At 43.0% G+C, this 23,958-nt stretch overlaps 1 protein-coding gene across 3 annotated transcripts in view; it reads left to right on the top strand.

Annotated features, from left to right (window-relative positions):
• Nucleotides 1-23,958, top strand: part of zgc:158376 (uncharacterized protein LOC100101643 homolog) — a 43,975-nt gene that overhangs the window by 17,045 nt on the left and 2,972 nt on the right. The window contains exons 2-11 of one of the 3 annotated variants that reach the window (XM_017716942.2): nucleotides 450-635; nucleotides 1,964-2,107; nucleotides 3,864-3,950; nucleotides 4,891-5,067; nucleotides 5,274-5,306; nucleotides 6,253-6,969; nucleotides 8,243-8,655; nucleotides 11,609-11,772; nucleotides 12,718-12,882; nucleotides 20,186-20,401. In XM_017716942.2, the coding sequence (XP_017572431.1) occupies nucleotides 465-635; nucleotides 1,964-2,107; nucleotides 3,864-3,950; nucleotides 4,891-5,067; nucleotides 5,274-5,306; nucleotides 6,253-6,969; nucleotides 8,243-8,655; nucleotides 11,609-11,772; nucleotides 12,718-12,882; nucleotides 20,186-20,401 (2,287 nt within the window). In that variant the 5' untranslated portion in view covers nucleotides 450-464. The remainder of the gene's footprint in view (nucleotides 1-449; nucleotides 636-1,963; nucleotides 2,108-3,863; nucleotides 3,951-4,890; nucleotides 5,068-5,273; nucleotides 5,307-6,252; nucleotides 6,970-8,242; nucleotides 8,656-11,608; nucleotides 11,773-12,717; nucleotides 12,883-20,185; nucleotides 20,402-23,958) is intronic. The other 2 variants (XM_017716943.2, XM_017716944.2) reach the window with 2 other exon arrangements.

The raw sequence follows: 23,958 nt of genomic DNA on the forward strand, positions 1-23,958 counted from the left end.
AACAGTAGAAGCCGTATCGCCCCCTACGCTTCCTGTAGTGTATTACAGTCTGTCAGAGCGACTGTGTGGATCATATGAACATTATAGAGCTTTTTAAATGAAACAGTAGAAGCCGTATCGCCCCCTACGCTTCCTGTAGTGTATTACAGTCTGTCAGAGCGACTGTGTGGATCATATGAACATTATAGAGCTTTTTAAATGAAACAGTAGAAGCCGTATCGCCCCCTACGCTTCCTGTAGTGTATTACAGTCTGTGATGACCACTGAAGATGAACTGGAGAAGGCAGAGTAATTAGGCGTCAGATAGTCAAACTGTATTAGTATTATAGGTTAATTGATTATAACAGTAATCACTAGCTGCAGCCTTGCTGTTGTAGGTTTGGCTGATTTGAAGCCCATAGATGAGAATATCCTTCTTTCTGATGATCTTTTGTGTCTGTCTCTTGCAGTTGAATGCAGAGGGGATGTCGGGCAGTAAGGCTCTGGGCGGGGCGAGGCGGCGGCGAACCCGCTGCCGACGCTGTCAGGCCTGCATGCGCACAGAGTGTGGAGAGTGCCACTTCTGCAAAGACATGAAGAAATTCGGGGGCCCGGGACGCATGAAACAGTCCTGCCTGCTCCGACAGTGCACAGCGGTGAGCGCGCGCGCGCACACACACACACACACACACACGTGTACATACCCACAGTTTTATACAAACACACACGAATATATACACTCACCAGCCTCTTCCTTAGAAACACCTACCTTGTGCTTAAATTCACTGGCCACTTTATTGGAAACGCCTGCCTTGTGCTTCCACTCACTGGCCACTTTATTGGAAATGCTTGCCTTGTGCTTCCACTCACTGGCCACTATGTTGGATTATATCTGGTCACTTTCAAGCCTGAAGAAAATAGCCGTGCAGGTCTTCTCGAGGAAATAAGGCCTGGAGTTTAAGGCCCAGTACCATTTCTTCTTTTTACCCCTACCCCTTGTTTTCGAGTGTTGCCCCTTGTTACTGAGCTACAGGGCAGTGGTTGAGATCTTCCCTCTGAAATGAGCCCCTCTAATAAAAGAGCATCACTTCATTAACAGCTACCAGCGCCACTCTGTAGGCGACCCTGCCCGTCTGCAGGGACAGCAGAGGAGGGGAAAGTTCAGCTCCTCACTGCTGGGCTTTAGTTACATTTAGGGATCATACGCCTTCAAAGAGGCGGGCAATTATTTATTATCACCCCCCCCCTAATTCTTCAGTGATATAAAGCTGAAGTCAGATATTCTCGATTCTTGCTTGAATTTTCCCGTTCCACCTTAAATGGAGCAGCAGGTACATTCTGGCGCTTCAGGCGTCAGAACTGCTGGACTATTTAAGGTGGAACTGGAAAGTTAGCTAGATACCGAGACATTGGAATACTATTAGTTATATTATTGTGCTTGTTAAGAAGAAAAGGACCAAGCACTGAAAGTATGTTAAACTAATATAATATGATGGTTACTGTCATTTTTTTAACAGAGAAATTCTCACATTTGTGGGTTGCTTTGGTCTCTTGTTCTCCGTCTCACTGGTTTTTCCTCATATTTGGAGGACCATGTAGCCCCAACACTTCGCCCCACCCCTCTATCTCAACAAGAATCGGGACACCCCACCCCTAGACGAGAGCATGTGAACCAGAGGGGTAGGGCTGAGTGTTAGGGTGAGTGGTGCAATGGGACTGGGCCTAAATTATAGAAACCCATCGCATTTAAGTTTGATGTTTTCTATAAATCATTTGGACCTCAGGGCTGGTCAGAGCTCTTTGAGCACTGAGATCCCCGTGTGCTGAGAAAAGCTGTTGTGATGTGACTTATCACGATGCCGATAAACATGGCGGGATCGCCGAGCTCTGCGGTGCAGCGCTCCGTCCGCATCGCTCAGCGCTCTTACTCTGCGCTGGTTCATCCGTAACTGTGTGTGTTTCCCTGCTGTGTGTTTGTGTGCAGCCCGTTCTTCCTCACACGGCGGTGTGTTTTGCGTGTGGTGAGGCGGGTAAGGAGGACACGGTGGAGTCGGAGGAGGAGAAGTTCAGCCTCTCTCTGATGGAGTGCACCATCTGCAACGAGATCATACACCCCAGCTGCCTTAAGGTGGAGTTTGTGTGTGTGCGTGTGTGTTTGCTTCTTTGTGTGTGTGTGTTTGTGTCTGTGTTTGTGTGTGTTTCTCTGTCTGTGTGTGTGTGTGTTTCTCTGTCTGTGTGTGTGTGTGTTTCTCTGTCTGTGTGTGTCTGTGTCTATGTGTTTCTCTGTCTGTCTGTGTGTGTGTGTTTCTCTGTCTGTGTGTATGTGTTTCTCTGTGTGTACGTGTTTCTCTGTCTGTGTGTGTTTGTGTGTGTGTTTCTCTGTCTGTGTGTGTGTGTGTGTGTGTGTGTTTCTCTGTCTGTTTGTATGTGTGTGTGTGTGTGTGTGTGTGTGTTTCTCTGTCTGTGTGTGTGTGTGTGTGTGTGTGTGTGTGTTAAGGCTGTCAAAATAAACTTTGACATCCAATATTCATCACATCTATTGAACAGATCCTCTGGGATTCAGGCAAATCATGTCATGCTCAGCACAAGTGTGTGTTTACAGTTCAGATTATAACTGCATGGACACGTGTTTGTTTAGATAATAACTGCATAAATTCGTTTACTGTTCAGATTATAACTGAGCACGTCGATGGTACAGATTATAACTGTAGACACGTTTAATGCAGATTATAAATACATTTGTAACCTTGGTTACTGTGCAGAATATACCTACAACCCCAATTCCAGTGAAGTTGGGACGTTGTGTAAAACATAAATAAAACTGAATACGATGATCTGCGAATCCTTTTCAATCTATATTCAACTGAATCCACTACAAAGACGAGATATTTAATGTTCAAACGGATAAACTTTATTGTGTTCTGTAAATATTCACTCATTTTGAATTTGATGCCTGCAACACGTTCCAGAGAAGTTGGGACAGGGGTGTGTTTCCCACTGTGTTACATCACCTTTCCTTTAACACTCAATAAGCGTTTGGGAACTGAGGACACTGATTGTTGAAGCTTTGTAGGTGGAATTCTTTCCCATTCCTGCTTGATGTCCAGCTTCAGCTGCTCAGCAGTCCGGGGGCTTTTCAGCATTAATGGGGCCTTCACAGATGTGCAGGTTACCCCTGCCATGGACACTAACACCCCCCCCCACACCATCAGAGATGCTGGCTTTTGAACTTTGCGCTGAAAACAATCCGGACAGTCCTTTTCCTCTTTGTAGTGTATTCAATTGAATAAAGGTTGAAAAGGATTTGCAAATCATCGTTTTCTGTTTTTTGATGTTTACACAACGTCCCAACTTCACTGGAATTGGGGTTGTAGATAAAAATGCGTTTACTGTTCAGATTATAGCTGCGTACTGTGTTTAATGCTTTAACATGCGTTGTCTCTCCACATGCATTTACTTCCACCTGCACTTTTTAAAGAAGGCGTTAATCCCACATGAGTAATAGTCATTAAAATCTGAAAATTAGCGGTGGGTTTTAATCCAGTAAAACTTTCATTAGTCTCCAGAGGCGAATACTTGAACTTTGATCTGATTGACGTTTTTTGCTGTCTTGAATTTTATTATTGTGCATTACGTTTATACATTTGCAGTGGATTGGCAGATCTCTCCACATCTATTCTCAGTTGTAGACTTGATTTTAGTTTTGGCTTTTGCTGGATCAGCCCAGACTGGGAAAGCTTGTCTGGGTTGTGATATTCAGATAAGCTCTCTGTTCATCAAGCAGTGTCCAGATGTGGGCTCTCTTGTAAACAGTCCAGACTGAACGTTGTGGGAGAATTTTTGCTTTGTTTGTTTACATGTGTGTTGTTTATTCTCTCCCACAGATGGGTAAGGCAGAGGGCATCATCAATGATGAAATCCCGAACTGCTGGGAATGTCCAAAGTGCCATAAGGAAGGCAAGACCAGCAAGGTGACGTACACAACCTCCACCTGGAGACACTGAGATTGTACTGATATTGTTCATTATAGATCTCCCCCTGTCTGTGATTGATCCTGATCACCACCTTCTTTGTTTGAAGTGATTATGATTGGCACTGATCACTGCCTCATTTGTTCTGAGACCTCGCCCTGGCTGTGATTGGTCCACCTCATTTGTTCTGAGACCTCCCTCTAGCTGTGATTGGTCCACCTCATTTGTTCTGAGACCTCCTCCCGACTGTGATTGGCCCTGATCACTGCCTCCCCCTGACTGTGATTGGCCCTGATCACTGCCTCCCCCTGACTGTGATTGGCCCTGATCACTGCCTCCTCCCGACTGTGATTGGCCCTGATCACTGCCTCCCCCTGACTCTGATTAGTCTGCGCCTTTGATCTGAGACCTCCCCCTGACTGTGAATGGTCCTTAATTACGGTCTTAATTGTACAGCCTTAGTTATGACGGTTAACTCATTTGCATCACCTGTCCAAATATTTTTATTAATAGAATATTATATTAAATTGAAAGTTGCATTTTTGAAAAAGCGAGGGAACAAAATGAAAAACTGAAGGAACGCCAGGTCAGAGCTTGATGTTAGGAATAAATGATTTTCGATCCATTTTTAAGTTCTTATTTGACGCTATTTAACAAGTTACTGAGGAAACACTTTGTCCACACTTGACTTGCAGTAAGTAGAAACTAGTAGCCATCAGTGAGCATCGTCATTTGTCGTCATGTCATTTGGCTATTTACTCTTCCTCTGTTCACTCTTCTGCATGTGTGCCACATCAAACCCTCTGTGTTCTATTTTGGCTACATTCTTCTTTGATGATTGATCTTAAATACTTCCACCTGCACCAAATAGGTTTGATTTCATAAGCTTTTGCGTCTTTATGTATCGTTTCTAAATCCACGCTGTCGTTTTCTTTTTCAGGATAGTGATGGTTTGGGAAAGAGACGGCTGGATAACGGCGAGGTTGGCCGTTGGAAAATAACGGACGATCCGCCGCCCAGCAAAAAGAAACCACCTTCGCTCGATGAGGCCCGACAGGACGGCCACAAACGCAAGAAGGAGAAGGAGATGGCCCAGGAGAGCGGCCCTAAGAAGAAGGTTGGCGAATCACGGATCACTCCTGTTTTTCAGTATTGTTTACCGAGGGCTCTCCACCCGCACAGCTTAGCTGGATGCGAGGATCATAGTGTGTTTTGTAGCTGTGACGGTGAATTTCCAGGTTCTGCCATGTGGTTTAGTTTATAAATAGGTTCTGAGTGGCACCTCAGTGAAATCATTTGTTTTTGCTGTCTTTGTCTCGACAGATGAAAGGTGCTCGGGAAAAGCATCTGAAAAAGGTACGAGCACTTCATTTAAGCAGGATGAAGAATTATGTTGGCTGGCTCACTACATTGGTTTGATCCTCTTAAACTCAAAGATTAGTTCCCCATTCCCAGAACTGTAGGATTATTAGCACTGGTAATTCATACTAGATACGGAATCATTTGTAGTAGATTTATAAGTAAATTATAAGCAGTCAGAATTGCATTCATAGTAGATACTAAATAATTCATAGTGGATAGTAAATTATGAGTAGTCAAAAATAATAAATAAAATACGTGGATGCTGAACAGTAGATAGTAAATTATAATTAGTTGAAACTAAATAATTTACAGTCAATACTGAATAAGTAATAGCAACTACTGAATAATTTACAGCAGATACTATTTCATTATAATGACTGAACAATTCTTAGTGCATGCTGAATAACTCATAGTAGATATTGATTAAATAATAGTAACTACTGAATAATTTACAGCAGCTACTGAATAAGTAATAGTAACTACTGAATTCACAGCAGATACTTACTATTTCATTATAATGACTGAACAATTCTTAGAGCATGCTGAATAATTCATAGTAGGCGCTGAGTAATTAGTAGTCAAAGTTGACTAATTCCTTCTCAATACTGAATAATTTGTAGTAGTATATGAATAATGCATAGTTGAGGCTGAATGTTATTGTAGATACTGAGATTCATATTGTATACAGACTCAAATCTACTGCTGACTAATGATTCGAAGATACTGAATAATTGATGGTGGCTGTTGAATAATTTATAATAGATAATGAATAATTAATAGCAGGGCATCAGTGATTTTATTGTGGATACTGAATAATTCATGTCACATGCTGAATATTTTTAGTAGATAATAAATAATTTGTAGTAGATACTGAAGAAGACCCTTAAATGTAAAATTGAGTTATAAGCTTGCAGTTTAAGAACAATTTCCTTTGTCCCAGAAGCAGAAGCCCAACTCATCTGACTCTGCGGAGACCAACGGTCCGAACCCGTCTGCTGGAGGTCAGGGGTCAGGTCCTGTAACAGCTCAACCTCCGTCTTCAGCCTCCAGCCAGGACCAGCGCTCCCACCACCGCGAGAAATTGGAGCGGTTTAAGCGGATGTGCCAAATGCTGGAGCGTGCTCGGGACTCATCGTCGTCTTCGTCCTCCAGCTCGGAATCAGACTCCGAGTCGGATTCTGATTCAGCCTCTCCGGCCAACGCCTCGGACCCTTCGTCTCCAGCCACTGCGTACAGGGAACGGGAGCGGGAACGGGAGAGGAATCGGCGGCTGGCCGAGCTCGGCTTCAGTGCCAGCGAGGACTCTGAGGGGGAGGGGGCGGGGACCGAACAGGAACGGGATGCTGGGGAAGACCCTCAGCAGAGGCGTAGAGGTGACAGTGCCCCCCGCGGGCGAAAGGCAGCTATGGCAACAGAGCTAGAGGATGAGGACGGGGACAGAAACAGAAAGCCTACAACCCTGCCTCCACCTTCCCCACTGTCCTCCACCCAGCAGCAACCTCCAGCTGGCCACGGCCAGCCACCAGCCTCCGAGGGACTGACGAAAAGGAGTAATGGTCAGGAAACGCGGAACGGCCGGACAAGAGCCGGCGGACGAGAGACACAAGAGAAAGAGAATGCCAACAGCAGTGCAGTCACCAACCACCGACACAATACGGTACAATACACTGGTTATTACACTGTTATTTTGATATGCTGATTATATTTTGCAGTATATTCTCATCAGATAGAATTTTGTTTGTGTAATACATCATATTTACATTTTATGTAAAATAGTTTTTAATATAAACGATTTGGCCAGGCAGAATAGATGGCTGGCTCCTGTCTCATTTACTGTTGTTAGTGTTTATCAGGCCCTATCGCTGATCATTTACTCAGATAATTAGTGAGCCCCACCCACTCATCTTACAGCCGTGTAGCCCCACCCACTCAGCTTACAGCCGTGTAGCCCCACCCACTCATCTTACAGCCGTGTAGCCCCACCCACTCAGCTTACAGCCGTGTAGCCCCACCCACTCATCTTACAGCCGTGTAGCCCCACCCACTCAGCTTACAGCCGTGTGGCCCCACCCACTCAGCTTACAGCCGTGTGGCCCCACCCACTCAGCTTACAGCCGTGTGGCCCCACCCACTCAGCTTACAGCCGTGTAGCCCCACCCACTCAGCTTACAGCCGTGTAGCCCCACCCACTCAGCTTACAGCCGTGTAGCCCCACCCACTCATCTTACAGCCGCGTAGCCCCACCCACTCAGCTTACAGCCGCGTAGCCCCACCCACTCAGTTTATAGCCGTGTAGCCCCACCCACTCAGCTTACAGCCGTGTAGCCCCACCCACTCAGCCTACAGCCGCGTAGCCCCACCCACTCAGCTTATAGCCGTGTAGCCCCACCCACTCAGCTTATAGCCGTGTAGCCCCACCCACTCAGCTTACAGCCGTGTAGCCCCACCCACTCAGCCTACAGCCGCGTAGCCCCGCCTACTCAGTTTACAGCAGTGTAGCCCCACCCGTTCAGCCTGCAGCCATGTAGCCCCACCCCTTCAGCCAGCAGCCGTGTAGCCCCACCCGTTCAGTCTGCAGCCGTGTAGCCCCACCCGTTCAGCCTACATCATTTACATTTATCAGTCTTTAACCCTAAATTCTAAGGGATAAAGAGGGATTGGAAAATGATGTAAAAATAGAACAGAATATAAAGGATAACCAGAGTTTTCAACCTGTGCAAAAACCAAAAAAAGACCAAGAACAAAGAGTAAAAATGTTTTTGTGTGTCAGCAATAATACTAAATTAATTCTGTGACCATCCTGACTGATCACAAATGATCCTTGGTGAGAGTTTTGTGGGCGGTTTGACTAACCAGTCATGTGATTTAGCCTCTCTGACATCCAATCTCTCTTGTTATTATTTTTTATTTATGTTGTATACATCATGCAGACGGGCGGTACAGGAAAGGCCAGAAGTGGCAGTAAGCTCCGCGCTGGAGGCAGACAGACGGGGCCGTCCACCAAGAGCAGCACGACGACGACAGGAAGTGGGACAGCTAATGGAGGAAGTGGGGTAATCCTGTCGAACGCAGGTGGTGTTTCTGCAGCCTCCTGCCCGTCACGGTTGGCGGCGGCCCAGTTAGTGAAGCGCAGCCCTGCGGCCGTGCCCTCACCCCCTCGTCCTGTACAGATGGAGAGGCACCTGGTGCGTCCGCCACCCGCCTGCCCTGAACCGCACTGCCTCCCGCTGGACAGCGGTGCCTCACACGTCCTGCCCCGGGACGTCTGGCTCCGAGTGTTTCAGCACCTCAGCCAGAAGCAGCTCTGCGTCTGCATGAGGGTCTGCAGGACGTGGAGCCGCTGGTAAGATCTTAATGTTTCAGCATGGATTTTTAGGATTTCACACGCTTTTTTGGAAGTACAGCTGAAAGACTACTAAAATGATAAAAACTACAGCTTCACAGGTTTATAATAATTAGAAAGAAAATGTAAGACATTATTAATCTGGAGTGGTCAGGAGGATGCCCTGACTAAATGTTCACCGCTGCCCTTTAAAGGCGTCATTAACAAACATCAAATAAACAAACGTTACTCACAGCTGCAATTAAATTGAAAACTGTACAAAAACACAATATTTGATGTTTTGCTGTATGAACTTCATTGTTTTCTCTCTCTCATATATATATATATATATATATATATATATATATATATATATATATATATATATATATATATATATATATATATATATATATATAAAATATACTGCTCAAAAAAATAAAGGGAACACTCCAATAACACATCCTAGATCTGAATGAATGAAATATTCTCATTGAAATGTTCTGTACAAAGTTGAATGTGCTGACAACAAAATGACACAAAAATCATCAATGGAAATCAAATTTATTAACCAGTGGAGTCCTGGATTTGGAGTCACACACAAAATTAAAGTGGAAAAACACACGACAGGCTGATCCAACTTTGATGTAATGACCTTAAAACAAATCAAAATGAGGCTCAGTGTTGTGTGTGGCCTCCATGTGCCTGTATGACCTCCCTACAACGCCTGGGCAGCTCCTGATGAGGTGGTGGATGGTCTCCTGAGGGATCTCCTCCCAGACCTGGACTAAAGCATCCGCCAACTCCTGGACAGTCTGTGGTGCAACGTGGCGTTGGTGGATGGAGCGAGACATGATGTCCCAGATGTGCTCAATCGGATTCAGGTCTGGGGAACGGGCGGGCCGGTCCATAGCTTCAATGCCTTCATCTTGCAGGAACTGCTGACACACTCCAGGCACATGAGGTCTAGCATTGTCCTGCATTAGGAGGAACCCAGGGCCAACCGCACCAGCATATGGTCTCACAAGGGGTCTGAGGATCTCATCTCGGTACCTAATGGCAGTCAGGCTACCTCTGGCGAGCACATGGAGGGCTGTGCGGCCCTCCAAAGAAATGCCACCCCACACCATTACTGACCCACTGCCAGACCGGTCATGCTGAAGGATGTTGCAGGCAGCAGATCGCTCTCCACGGCATCTCCAGACTCTGTCACGTCTGTCACATGTGCTCAGTGTGAACCTGCTTTCATCTGTGAAGATCACAGGGCGCCAGTGGTGAATTTGCCAATCCTGGTGTTCTCTGGCAAATGCCAAGCGTCCTGCACAGTGTTGGGCTGTGAGCACAACCCCCATCTGTGGACGTCGGGCCCTCATACCATCCTCATGGAGTCGGTTTCTAACCATTTGTGCAGACACATGCACATTTATGGCCTGCTGGAGGTCATTCTGCAGGGCTCTGGCAGTGCTCCTCCTGTTCCTCCTTGCACAAAGGTGGAGGTAGCGGTCCTGCTGCTGGGTTGTTGCCCTCCTACGGCCTCCTCCACGTCTCCTGGTGTACTGGCCTGTCTCCTGGTAGCACCTCCAGCCTCTGGACACTACGCTGACAGACACAGCAAACCTTCTTGCCACAGCTCGCATTGATGTGCCATCCTGGATGAGCTGCACTACCTGAGCCACTTGCGTGGGTTGTAGAGTCCATCTCCTGCTACCACGAGTGTGAAAGACCACCAACATTCAAAAGTGACCAGAACATCAGCCAGAAAGCAGAAAGGTTCTGAGAAGTGGTCTGTGGTCCCACCTGCAGAACCACTCCTTTATTGAGTGTGTCTTGCTAATCGCCAATAATCTCCACCTGTTGTCTTTTCCATTTGCACAACAGCTGTGAAACTGATTGTCAGTGTTGCTTCCTAAGTGGACAGTTTGATTTCACAGAAGTTTGATTTACTTGGAGTTATATTGTGTTGTTTAAGTGTTCCCTTTATTTTTTTGAGCAGTGTATGTGTGTGTGTGTATATGTATGTGTGTGTGTGTGTGTGTATATATATATATATATATATATATATATATATATATATATATATATATATATATATATATATATATATATATATATATATATATATATATTTAGAGAGAGAGAGAATATAATATGTTTGTGTGCACGCTGTAAATATGAAGCCTGCAACATAGCTTCAGCTCTTCTGGGAAGGCTTTCCACAAGGGTTAGGAGTGATCATGGGAATTTCTGACCATTCTTCCAGAAGCTCGTTTGTGAGGTCAGACACTGATGTTGGACGAGAAGGCCTGGCTCACAGTCTCCGCTCTAATTCATCCCAAAGGTGTTCTATGGGGTTGAGGTCAGGACTCTGTGCAGGCCAGTCAAGTTCTTCCACACCAAACTGGCTCATCCACGTCTTTATGGTCCTGCTTTGTGCACTGGTGCTCAGTCATGTTGGAGCAGGAAGGGGCCGTCCCCAAACTGTTCCCACAAAGTTGGGAGCGTGAAATTGTCCAAAATCTCTTGGTGCTGAAGCTTTAAGAGTTCCTTTCACTGGAACTAAGGGGCCGAGCCCAACTCCTGAAAAACACCCCCACACCATGATCCCCCCTCCACCAAACTTTACACTCTGCACAATGCAGTCAGACGGAGCCAGATGGAGAAGCGTGATTGGTCACTCCAGAGAACAAGTCTCCACTGCTCTAGAGTCCAGTGGCGGCGCTTTACACCACTGCATTCCACGCTTTGCATTGCGCTTGGTGATGTAAGGCTTGGATGCAGCTGCTCGGCCATGGAAACCCATTCCATGAAGCTCTCTACGCTGTTCTTGAGCTGATCTGAAGGCCACATGAAGTTTGGAGGTCTGTAGTGATTGACTCTGCAGAAAGTCTGGAGTGGTCAGGAGGATGTCCTGACTAAATGTTGTTTGACGGATGTCTCTGAACGGTTGTTTTATTCCTCTCGTATGTGATTTCAGGTGCTGTGATAAGAGGTTGTGGACTCAGATCGATTTGAGTCGTCAGAGGTCCATCACCCCCCCAATGCTGAGCGGTATAATCCGCCGCCAGCCCGTCTCACTTAATCTGGGCTTTACCAATATCTCCAAAAAACAGCTTCTGTGGCTCATCAATCGCTTACAAGGTAGGTTTTATTCTAGCCACTTAGTTGAGTGTGTGTGTGTGTGTGTGTGTGTGTATGTATGTATGTATGTATGTATGTATATATATATAATCTTTTTATATTAGCTTGATTAGTAGTGTAGTAATCTACTGATTATAAAAATTTGATTAAAATATTTTTTAAATGGGAAAACTGGACAATACTGTACTGTATAGAGCTGTTTATAATGTACTTTTCAAAGCCTACTGTAAAAATTACTGAGAAAGATAAAAGGGACCTCTTTACTGTAATGTGAAATAATTTTCATATAAATTTTATTGAGTTATTTCCTGAACTTCACACAACCAGGCGGTAAATAGCAGTGTTCACTGCAGAAATCTTCACTTTATAAGTAACCCGAATACCACCAAGATAATGCTGATCTGCTAGAATTTCTATGGGATTTTCAGTGTTATGTTTCAGTGATCTGTTGAGCAGAGGTGTACAGTGACTTCTCACACACCCAGTTAATAATACTTACACATTTAAAGCATTTTAAACTTGTAACATACACTCAAGTGGCATATTCTGTACTTTGTATGTGGTGGATTTACAGTAAATGGTTAGGTAATTTGCTTATTGGAGGCACATTAACTTGTTAGCTGTCTAGACCTGATTAATCAACCGTGTTACCGCAGACATTTAATTTTACGCACACACACACACACACACACACACACACACACACACACAGAAGCTGTTTGAATGCAAATAGCTCTCCCATCGTGGAGAATCTGCTAAACTGCATATTATGATGACCTGTGGATGTCCTACTTATCATTTAAATTGCAAGCTAATTAAATAATAAATAATAAATAGCTAATTAAATAATCCAGTTCATTAGAAATATATTGAATGGAAATGTTTGAACATTTGATTTTTAAAATCTATACCTGATATAAACGTCTCTCCTCCTCCCCCTCTCAGGTTTATTGGAGCTGAATGTGTCTGGCTGCACGTGGTCGTCTGTATCCGCTCTTTGTCAGGCTGTGTGTCCATGTCTGCGTCTCCTGGACCTCAGCCGAGTGGAAGACCTCAAAGACTCGCACCTGAAAGAGCTGCTGGCTCCGCCCTCCACCGACACACGCACAGGTATCTACCACACCTTGGCTTTAGCAAAGATACATCCTCTGTTAGAGATTAATCTGAGTGGAACCATGTGCTGCCTGGCCCTCTGAAATACTCAAATGATCCACACAGTCGCTCTGACAGACTGTAATACACTACAGGAAGCGTAGGGGGCGATACGGCTTCTACTGTTTCATTTAAAAAGCTCTATAATGTTCATATGATCCACACAGTCGCTCTGACAGACTGTAATACATGGCAGGAAGCGTAGGGGGCGATACGGCTTCTACTGTTTCATTTAAAAAGCTCTATAATGTTCATATGATCCACACAGTCGCTCTGACAGACTGTAATACACTACAGGAAGAGTAGGGGGCGATACGGCTTCTACTGTTTCATTTAAAAAGCTCTATAATGTTCATATGATCCACACAGACGCTCTGACAGACTGTAATACACTACAGGAAGCGTAGGGGGCGATACGGCTTCTACTGTTTCATTTAAAAAGCTCTATAATGTTCATATGATCCACACAGTCGCTCTGACAGACTGTAATACACTACAGGAAGCGTAGGGGGCGATACGGCTTCTACTGTTTCATTTAAAAAGCTCTATAATGTTCATATGATCCACACAGTCGCTCTGACAGACTGTAATACACTACAGGAAGCGTAGGGGGCGATACGGCTTCTACTGTTTCATTTAAAAAGCTCTATAATGTTCATATGATCCACACAGTCGCTCTGACAGACTGTAATACACTACAGGAAGCGTAGGGGGCGATACGGCTTCTACTGTTTCATTTAAAAAGCTCTATAATGTTCATATGATCCACACAGTCGCTCTGACAGACTGTAATACACTACAGGAAGCGTAGGGGGCGATACGGCTTCTACTGTTTCATTTAAAAAGCTCTATAATGTTCATATGATCCACACAGTCGCTCTGACAGACTGTAATACACTACAGTAAGCGTAGGGGGCGATACGGCTTCTACTGTTTCATTTAAAAAGCTCTATAATGTTCATATGATCCACACAGTCGCTCTGACAGACTGTAATACACTACAGGAAACGTAGGGGGCGATACGGCTTCTACTGTTTCATTTAAAACGCTCTATAATGTTCATATGATCCACACAGTCGCTCTGACAGACTGTAATACACTACAGGAAGCGTAGGGGGCGATACGGCTTCTACTGTTTCATTTAAAAAGCTCTATAATGTTCATATGATCCACACAGTCGCTCTGACAGACTGTAATACACTACAGGAAGCGTAGGGGGCGTTACGGCTTCTACTGTTTCATTTAAAAAGCTCTATAATGTTCATATGATCCACACAGTCGCTCTGACAGACTGTAATACACTACAGGAAGCGTAGGGGGCGATACGGCTTCTACTGTTTCATTTAAAAAGCTCTATAATGTTCATATGATCCACACAGTCGCTCTGACAGACTGTAATACACTACAGGAGGCGTAGGGGGCGATACGGCTTCTACTGTTTCATTTAAAAAGCTCTATAATGTTCATATGATCCACACAGTCGCTCTGACAGACTGTAATACACTACAGGAAGCGTAGGGGGCGATACGGCTTCTACTGCTTCATTTAAAAAGCTCTATAATGTTCATATGATCCACACAGTCGCTCTGACAGACTGTAATACACTACAGGAAGCGTAGGGGGCGATACGGCTTCTACTGTTTCATTTAAAAAGCTCTATAATGTTCATATGATCCACACAGTCGCTCTGACAGACTGTAATACACTACAGGAAGCGTAGGGGGCGATACGGCTTCTACTGTTTCATTTAAAAAGCTCTATAATGTTCATATGATCCACACAGTCGCTCTGACAGACTGTAATACACTACAGGAAGCGTAGGGGGCGATACGGCTTCTACTGTTTCATTTAAAAAGCTCTATAATGTTCATATGATCCACACAGTCGCTCTGACAGACTGTAATACACTACAGGAAGCGTAGGGGGCGATACGGCTTCTACTGTTTCATTTAAAAAGCTCTATAATGTTCATATGATCCACACAGTCGCTCTGACAGACTGTAATACACTACAGGAAGCGTAGGGGGCGATACGGCTTCTACTGTTTCATTTAAAAAGCTCTATAATGTTCATATGATCCACACAGTCGCTCTGACAGACTGTAATACACTACAGGAAGCGTAGGGGGCGATACGGCTTCTACTGTTTCATTTAAAAAGCTCTATAATGTTCATATGATCCACACAGTCGCTCTGACAGACTGTAATACACTACAGGAAGCGTAGGGGGCGATACGGCTTCTACTGTTTCATTTAAAAAGCTCTATAATGTTCATATGATCCACACAGTCGCTCTGACAGACTGTAATACACTACAGGAAGCGTAGGGGGCGATACGGCTTCTACTGTTTCATTTAAAAAGCTCTATAATGTTCATATGATCCACACAGTCGCTCTGACAGACTGTAATACACTACAGGAAGCGTAGGGGGCGATACGGCTTCTACTGTTTCATTTAAAAAGCTCTATAATGTTCATATGATCCACACAGTCGCTCTGACAGACTGTAATACACTACAGGAAGCGTAGGGGGCGATACGGCTTCTACTGTTTCATTTAAAAAGCTCTATAATGTTCATATGATCCACACAGTCGCTCTGACAGACTGTAATACACTACAGGAAGCGTAGGGGGCGATACGGCTTCTACTGTTTCATTTAAAAAGCTCTATAATGTTCATATGATCCACACAGTCGCTCTGACAGACTGTAATACACTACAGGAAGCGTAGGGGGCGATACGGCTTCTACTGTTTCATTTAAAAAGCTCTATAATGTTCATATGATCCACACAGTCGCTCTGACAGACTGTAATACACTACAGGAAGCGTAGGGGGCGATACGGCTTCTACTGTTTCATTTAAAAAGCTCTATAATGTTCATATGATCCACACAGTCGCTCTGACAGACTGTAATACACTACAGGAAGCGTAGGGGGCGATACGGCTTCTACTGTTTCATTTAAAAAGCTCTATAATGTTCATATGATCCACACAGTCGCTCTGACAGACTGTAATACACTACAGGAAGCGTAGGGGGCGATACGGCTTCTACTGTTTCATTTAAAAAGCTCTATAATGTTCATATGATCCACACAGTCGCTCTGACAGACTGTAATACACTACAGGAAGCGTAGGGGGCGATACGGCTTCTACTGTTTCATTTAAAAAGCTCTATAATGTTCATATGATCCACACAGTCGCTCTGACAGACTGTAATACACTACAGGAAGCGTAGGGGGCGATACGGCTTCTACTGTTTCATTTAAAAAGCTCTATAATGTTCATATGATCCACACAGTCGCTCTGACAGACTGTAATACACTACAGGAAGCGTAGGGGGCGATACGGCTTCTACTGTTTCATTTAAAAAGCTCTATAATGTTCATATGATCCACACAGTCGCTCTGACAGACTGTAATACACTACAGGAAGCGTAGGGGGCGATACGGCTTCTACTGTTTCATTTAAAAAGCTCTATAATGTTCATATGATCCACACAGTCGCTCTGACAGACTGTAATACACTACAGGAAGCGTAGGGGGCGATACGGCTTCTACTGTTTCATTTAAAAAGCTCTATAATGTTCATATGATCCACACAGTCGCTCTGACAGACTGTAATACACTACAGGAAGCGTAGGGGGCGATACGGCTTCTACTGTTTCATTTAAAAAGCTCTATAATGTTCATATGATCCACACAGTCGCTCTGACAGACTGTAATACACTACAGGAAGCGTAGGGGGCGATACGGCTTCTACTGTTTCATTTAAAAAGCTCTATAATGTTCATATGATCCACACAGTCGCTCTGACAGACTGTAATACACTACAGGAAGCGTAGGGGGCGATACGGCTTCTACTGTTTCATTTAAAAAGCTCTATAATGTTCATATGATCCACACAGTCGCTCTGACAGACTGTAATACACTACAGGAAGCGTAGGGGGCGATACGGCTTCTACTGTTTCATTTAAAAAGCTCTATAATGTTCATATGATCCACACAGTCGCTCTGACAGACTGTAATACACTACAGGAAGCGTAGGGGGCGATACGGCTTCTACTGTTTCATTTAAAAAGCTCTATAATGTTCATATGATCCACACAGTCGCTCTGACAGACTGTAATACACTACAGGAAGCGTAGGGGGCGATACGGCTTCTACTGTTTCATTTAAAAAGCTCTATAATGTTCATATGATCCACAGTCGCTCTGACAGACTGTAATACACTACAGGAAGCGTAGGGGGCGATACGGCTTCTACTGTTTCATTTAAAACGCTCTATAATGTTCATATGATCCACACAGTCGCTCTGACAGACTGTAATACACTACAGGAAGCGTAGGGGGCGATACGGCTTCTACTGTTTCATTTAAAACGCTCTATAATGTTCATATGATCCACACAGTCGCTCTGACAGACTGTAATACACTACAGGAAGCGTAGGGGGCGATACGGCTTCTACTGTTTCATTTAAAACGCTCTATAATGTTCATATGATCCACACAGTCGCTCTGACAGACTGTAATACACTACAGGAAGCGTAGGGGGCGATACGGCTTCTACTGTTTCATTTAAAACGCTCCATAATGTTCATATGATCCACACAGTCGCTCTGACAGACTGTAATACACTACAGGAAGCGTAGGGGGCGATACGGCTTCTACTGTTTCATTTAAAAAGCTCCATAATGTTCATATGATCCACACAGTCGCTCTGACAGACTGTAATACACTACAGGAAGCGTAGGGGGCGATACGGCTTCTACTGTTTCATTTAAAAAGCTCCATAATGTTCATATGATCCACACAGTCGCTCTGACAGACTGTAATACACTACAGGAAGCGTAGGGGGCGATACGGCTTCTACTGTTTCATTTAAAAAGCTCTATAATGTTCATATGATCCACACAGTCGCTCTGACAGACTGTAATACACTACAGGAAGCGTAGGGGGCGATACGGCTTCTACTGTTTCATTTAAAAAGCTCTATAATGTTCATATGATCCACACAGTCGCTCTGACAGACTGTAATACACTACAGGAAGCGTAGGGGGCGATACGGCTTCTACTGTTTCATTTAAAAAGCTCTATAATGTTCATATGATCCACACAGTCGCTCTGACAGACTGTAATACACTACAGGAAGCGTAGGGGGCGATACGGCTTCTACTGTTTCATTTAAAAAGCTCTATAATGTTCATATGATCCACACAGTCGCTCTGACAGACTGTAATACACTACAGGAAGCGTAGGGGGCGATACGGCTTCTACTGTTTCATTTAAAAAGCTCTATAATGTTCATATGATCCACACAGTCGCTCTGACAGACTGTAATACACTACAGGAAGCGTAGGGGGCGATACGGCTTCTACTGTTTCATTTAAAAAGCTCTATAATGTTCATATGATCCACACAGTCGCTCTGACAGACTGTAATACACTACAGGAAGCGTAGGGGGCGATACAGCGTTTGTTTTGCGCAGATGGAACTTTGCATGATGGCGGAGAAACTTGTCTGATTAATCAAAAGTTAATTTCATTCATTTAAAAAAAACCTCATTGCTACTTGCAGCGCTAGCTGTGGTACTACTGTGGGAGAAGAATGGTTTTCCTGATCTGGGTCGGATACGGCATCTATGTAGTTGAGTCACAGTAGAAATGCGAAGCCACTTGTAAGGAAAGTTTTATAATTATTATCTTTAATGTTAGTGTGAATGGATGGAGATGGAAACCACAGCAAAGAATAATGCGGTGATTCTCTCCTGCTCATCTGATTACAATGACAGAAGTTAAAAATGTACTGTATATGCATGAGATTACCTTGTATTGACATAAATACATATAATTATATTCCAGACAGTAGCATCAGACTGCAAAAATGTAACGTTCAGACAATCCTCAGATGAAACTGCCTTAGCCAGGCACTTTTAAGGTCAGCTTGCCCTGACTAGACATGAACTATTTCTGGCCTCTCTTTGGCACAAATATGGGAACTTGCACCGGATCAGACTGCAGGGTAAACATATCAAAGGGAGCGTTTGTGAGGAGTTTACAAGCTCCAGTCTGTTAGTTGTTGTCGGCTGACAACAGATGAAACTGTTAGAACTGATGGTTTACGGCTGGAATGTCTTTGTCACTCTATGCTGGGTCTCCATGGCAGAGACTACTTGAAATATCAGCAGTTATACTTAAATAAAATGGGCCATTAAGGATTAAATCTTTTAAAATGGTCTTTAAAAGTATTCTTATTGAAAACGTGTTGAATTAAACCCTCTTGAAGAATCGAAGAATCGTACTGTCATGGTATGAGTTAACTTTTAAACAGAATAGTCAGTTTTACAACACAGACAATTATAAAAAAGTTATAATAAACGTGTTTAAAGTTATTTACTGCCTACTTAAAACTAGCCTGAGGACTCAGACCCCTGTAAAGACCTTTGTTCTTCAGGTTTATGCATACATGGGTTCAAATAACATAGTTATGTTTAGCATTATAACATATGGTTTTCCTTGGGTCGCACCACTTGACTTGGTAAACTGACAACCAATCACGACTCAAAAAGGACAGTTTTTCAGTGTTTATGAAAAGGCTATTGGCCTTCGCATTGCAAGGGTCATTGGAGTCGTCTTTATGATGCAATACTCTGCCCCGCTCTTTAACAGCATGTCAGGCCTTTGTGGTGCGTAACATATGAGGAAGTGGGAATTTAAAGGGAGTTAAATCATTTCAAAGCTGCATTACTTTGCAACATGTGACGATTTTAAAGGTTTTAAACACAATCGTGCTAGAGTATTTATGTTTACAGCTGTATATAAGTAAGTAGTCTTTTTAATAGTTTTCTTAATCTGCATATATAATTATATGGTTGCACCACTTTACATTTTTAGATTTTGGGAGCCTTAAATATCTCAATTTTATTTTGGTGCACTGAAAGGTTATTCACATAAATGAGGGATAAAAATTGTGTATGTATGCATGAAGTTACTGTTAAATATGAAACAATGCACATCATTGGCGCAAATATATTGGCAGATGAAGGTTAATGGGTATAGCAAATGAGGGTTGATTGGTATAGCACACACATACTCAAAGATATTGCAAAGCATTTACATAACAAATTAAACCAGGATAAAACAATTAAAGCAACTGAAGACATGGATTTCTTTTGGTTGATGGAGTTGTTGTTGTTGTTGTTGTTGTTGTTGTTGATGAAGTTGAAGTAGAAAGTCTAACATCTGTTTCCTGTTTGTGTGGTTTTAGGTGAGAACCGTGGTGGACGTTTCCAGAATGTGACAGAACTGCGGTTATCTGGACTGGAGGTGACTGATGCTGCGTCCCGACTACTGGTCCGCTACCTGCCTCATCTCACCAAGCTGGACCTGAGTCAGTGCGGCCAAATCACAGACCAGACCATTCACACACTGACCTCTCCTATATCTCCACTGAGAGAGAGCCTCACACACGTCAACCTCGCAGGTACCTCACCATGTACTCACCATATGCACTTTATACTCAGCATACGGTTAGATATGCTCATCATATGCTCACTGTGTTCTCACAAGTACTCACACACTCTCGCACAATCACAATCTCACCATATCCTCACCATATACTCAATCTCACCATATACTCACCATATACTCAATCTCACCATATACTCACCATACACTCAATCTCACCATATACTCACCATACACTCAATCTCACCATATCCTCACCATATACTCAATCTCACAATATACTCACCATATACTCAATCTCACCATACACTCAATCTCACCATATCCTCACCATACACTCAATCTCACCATATCCTCACCATACACTCAATCTCACCATATCCTCACCATATACTCAATCTCACCATATACTCACCATACACTCAATCTCACCATATCCTCACCATATACTCAATCTCACCATATACTCACCATATACTCAATCTCACCATATACTCACCATACACTCAATCTCACCATATCCTCACCATATACTCAATCTCACAATATACTCACCATATACTCAATCTCACCATATACTCACCATATACTCAATCTCACCATATACTCACCATATACTCAATCTCACCATATACTCACCATACACTCAATCTCACCATATCCTCACCATATACTCAATCTCACAATATACTCACCATATACTCAATCTCACCATACACTCAATCTCACCATATCCTCACCATACACTCAATCTCACCATATCCTCACCATACACTCAATCTCACCATATCCTCACCATATACTCAATCTCACCATATACTCACCATACACTCAATCTCACCATATCCTCACCATATACTCAATCTCACAATATACTCACCATATACTCAATCTCACCATATACTCACCATATACTCAATCTCACCATATCCTCACCATACACTCAATCTCACCATATCCTCACCATATACTCAATCTCACAATATACTCACCATATACTCAATCTCACCATACACTCAATCTCACCATATCCTCACCATACACTCAATCTCACCATATCCTCACCATACACTCAATCTCACCATATCCTCACCATACACTCAATCTCACCATATCCTCACCATATACTCAATCTCACCATATACTCACCATACACTCAATCTCACCATATCCTCACCATATACTCAATCTCACAATATACTCACCATATACTCAATCTCACCATATACTCACCATATACTCAATCTCACCATATACTCACCATATACTCAATCTCACCATATACTCACCATACACTCAATCTCACCATATCCTCACCATATACTCAATCTCACAATATACTCACCATATACTCAATCTCACCATATCCTCACCATACACTCAATCTCACAATATACTCACCATACACTCAATCTCACCATATCCTCACCATATACTCAATCTCACAATATACTCACCATATACTCAATCTCACCATATCCTCACCATACACTCAATCTCACAATATACTCACCATACACTCAATCTCACCATATCCTCACCATACACTCAATCTCACAATATACTCACCATATACTCAATCTCACCATATCCTCACCATACACTCAATCTCACCATATCCTCACCATACACTCAATCTCACCATATCCTCACCATACACTCAATCTCACCATATCCTCACCATACACTCAATCTCACAATATACTCACCATATACTCAATCTCACCATATACTCAATCTCACCATATCCTCACCATATACTCAATCTCACCATATACTCACCATACACTCAATCTCACCATATCCTCACCATATACTCAATCTCACCATATACTCAACATATACTCAATCTCACCATGTACTCACCATATACTCAATCTCACCCTCACCATATACTCAATCTCACCCTCACCATATACTCAATCTCACCATATCCTCACCATACACTCAATCTCACCATATCCTCACCATATACTCAATCTCACCATATCCTCACCATATACTCAATCTCACCATGTACTCACCATATACTCAATCTCACCATGTACACACCATATACTCAATCTCACCATATCCTCACCATATACTCAATCTCACCATGTACTCACCATATACTCCATCTCACCATATACTCAACATATACTCAATCTCACCCTCACCATATACTCAATCTCACCATGTACTCACCATATACTCAATCTCACCATATACTCAACATATACTCAATCTCACCATATACTCACCATACACTCAATCTCACCATATACTCACCATATACTCAATCTCACCATATACTCACCATATACTCAATCTCACCATGTACTCACCATATACTCAATCTCACCATACACTCAATCTCACCATGTACTCACCATATACTCAATCTCACCATATACTCAATCTCACCATATACTCAACATATACTCAATCTCACCATATCCTCACCATACACTCAATCTCACCATATACTCACCATATACTCAATCTCACAATATACTCACCATATACTCAATCTCACCATATACTCAATCTCACCATGTACTCACCATATACTCAATCTCACCATATACTCAATCTCACCATATACTCACCATACACTCAATCTCACCATATACTCACCATACACTCAATCTCACCATATACTCACCATATACTCAATCTCACAATATACTCACCATATACTCAATCTCACCATATACTCAATCTCACCATGTACTCACCATATACTCAATCTCACCATATACTCAATCTCACCATATACTCAACATACACTCAATCTCACCATATACTCAATCTCACCATATCCTCACCATATACTCAATCTCACCATATCCTCACCATACACTCAATCTCACCATATCCTCACCATATACTCAATCTCACCATATACTCAATCTCATCATGTACTCACCATATACTCAATCTCACCATATACTCAACATATACTCAATCTCACCATATCCTCACCATATACTCAATCTCACCATATACTCAATCTCACCATATACTCACCATATACTCAATCTCACCGTATCCTCACCATATACTCACAGTCTCACCATATACTCAGTCTCACTATATGCTTGTTATACTCACCATATTCTCATCATATACTCACCTTATACTCACACAGTCTCACCAAATGTTTACCATATACTCAGACAATCTCACCATATACTCATGTCGTATTCACCATATTCTCACTATATACTCATATTATACTCATGCAATCTCATTTATATGCTCATGTTATACTCACCATGTTCTCACCATATACTCATGCAATCTCACGATATACTCAGCATATACTCACACAATTTCACCATATATTCATGTTGTACTCACCGGATGCTCACAGTCTCACCATATTCTCACAACATAATCTTGCCATATGCTCGTTATACTCGCCATATTCACACCATTTGCTTATCATATACTCACACAATCTCACCATATACTCACATGATCTCACCATATGCTCATGATATACTCCGTCTCACTATATGCTCACGTTTTCCTCATCATATTCTCACCATATTCTCTCATATATGTTCTCACCATATTGAAGCATCA

This window comes from Pygocentrus nattereri, chromosome 27 (genome assembly GCF_015220715.1).
Source record: "Pygocentrus nattereri isolate fPygNat1 chromosome 27, fPygNat1.pri, whole genome shotgun sequence".
Taxonomy (NCBI): domain Eukaryota; kingdom Metazoa; phylum Chordata; class Actinopteri; order Characiformes; family Serrasalmidae; genus Pygocentrus; species Pygocentrus nattereri.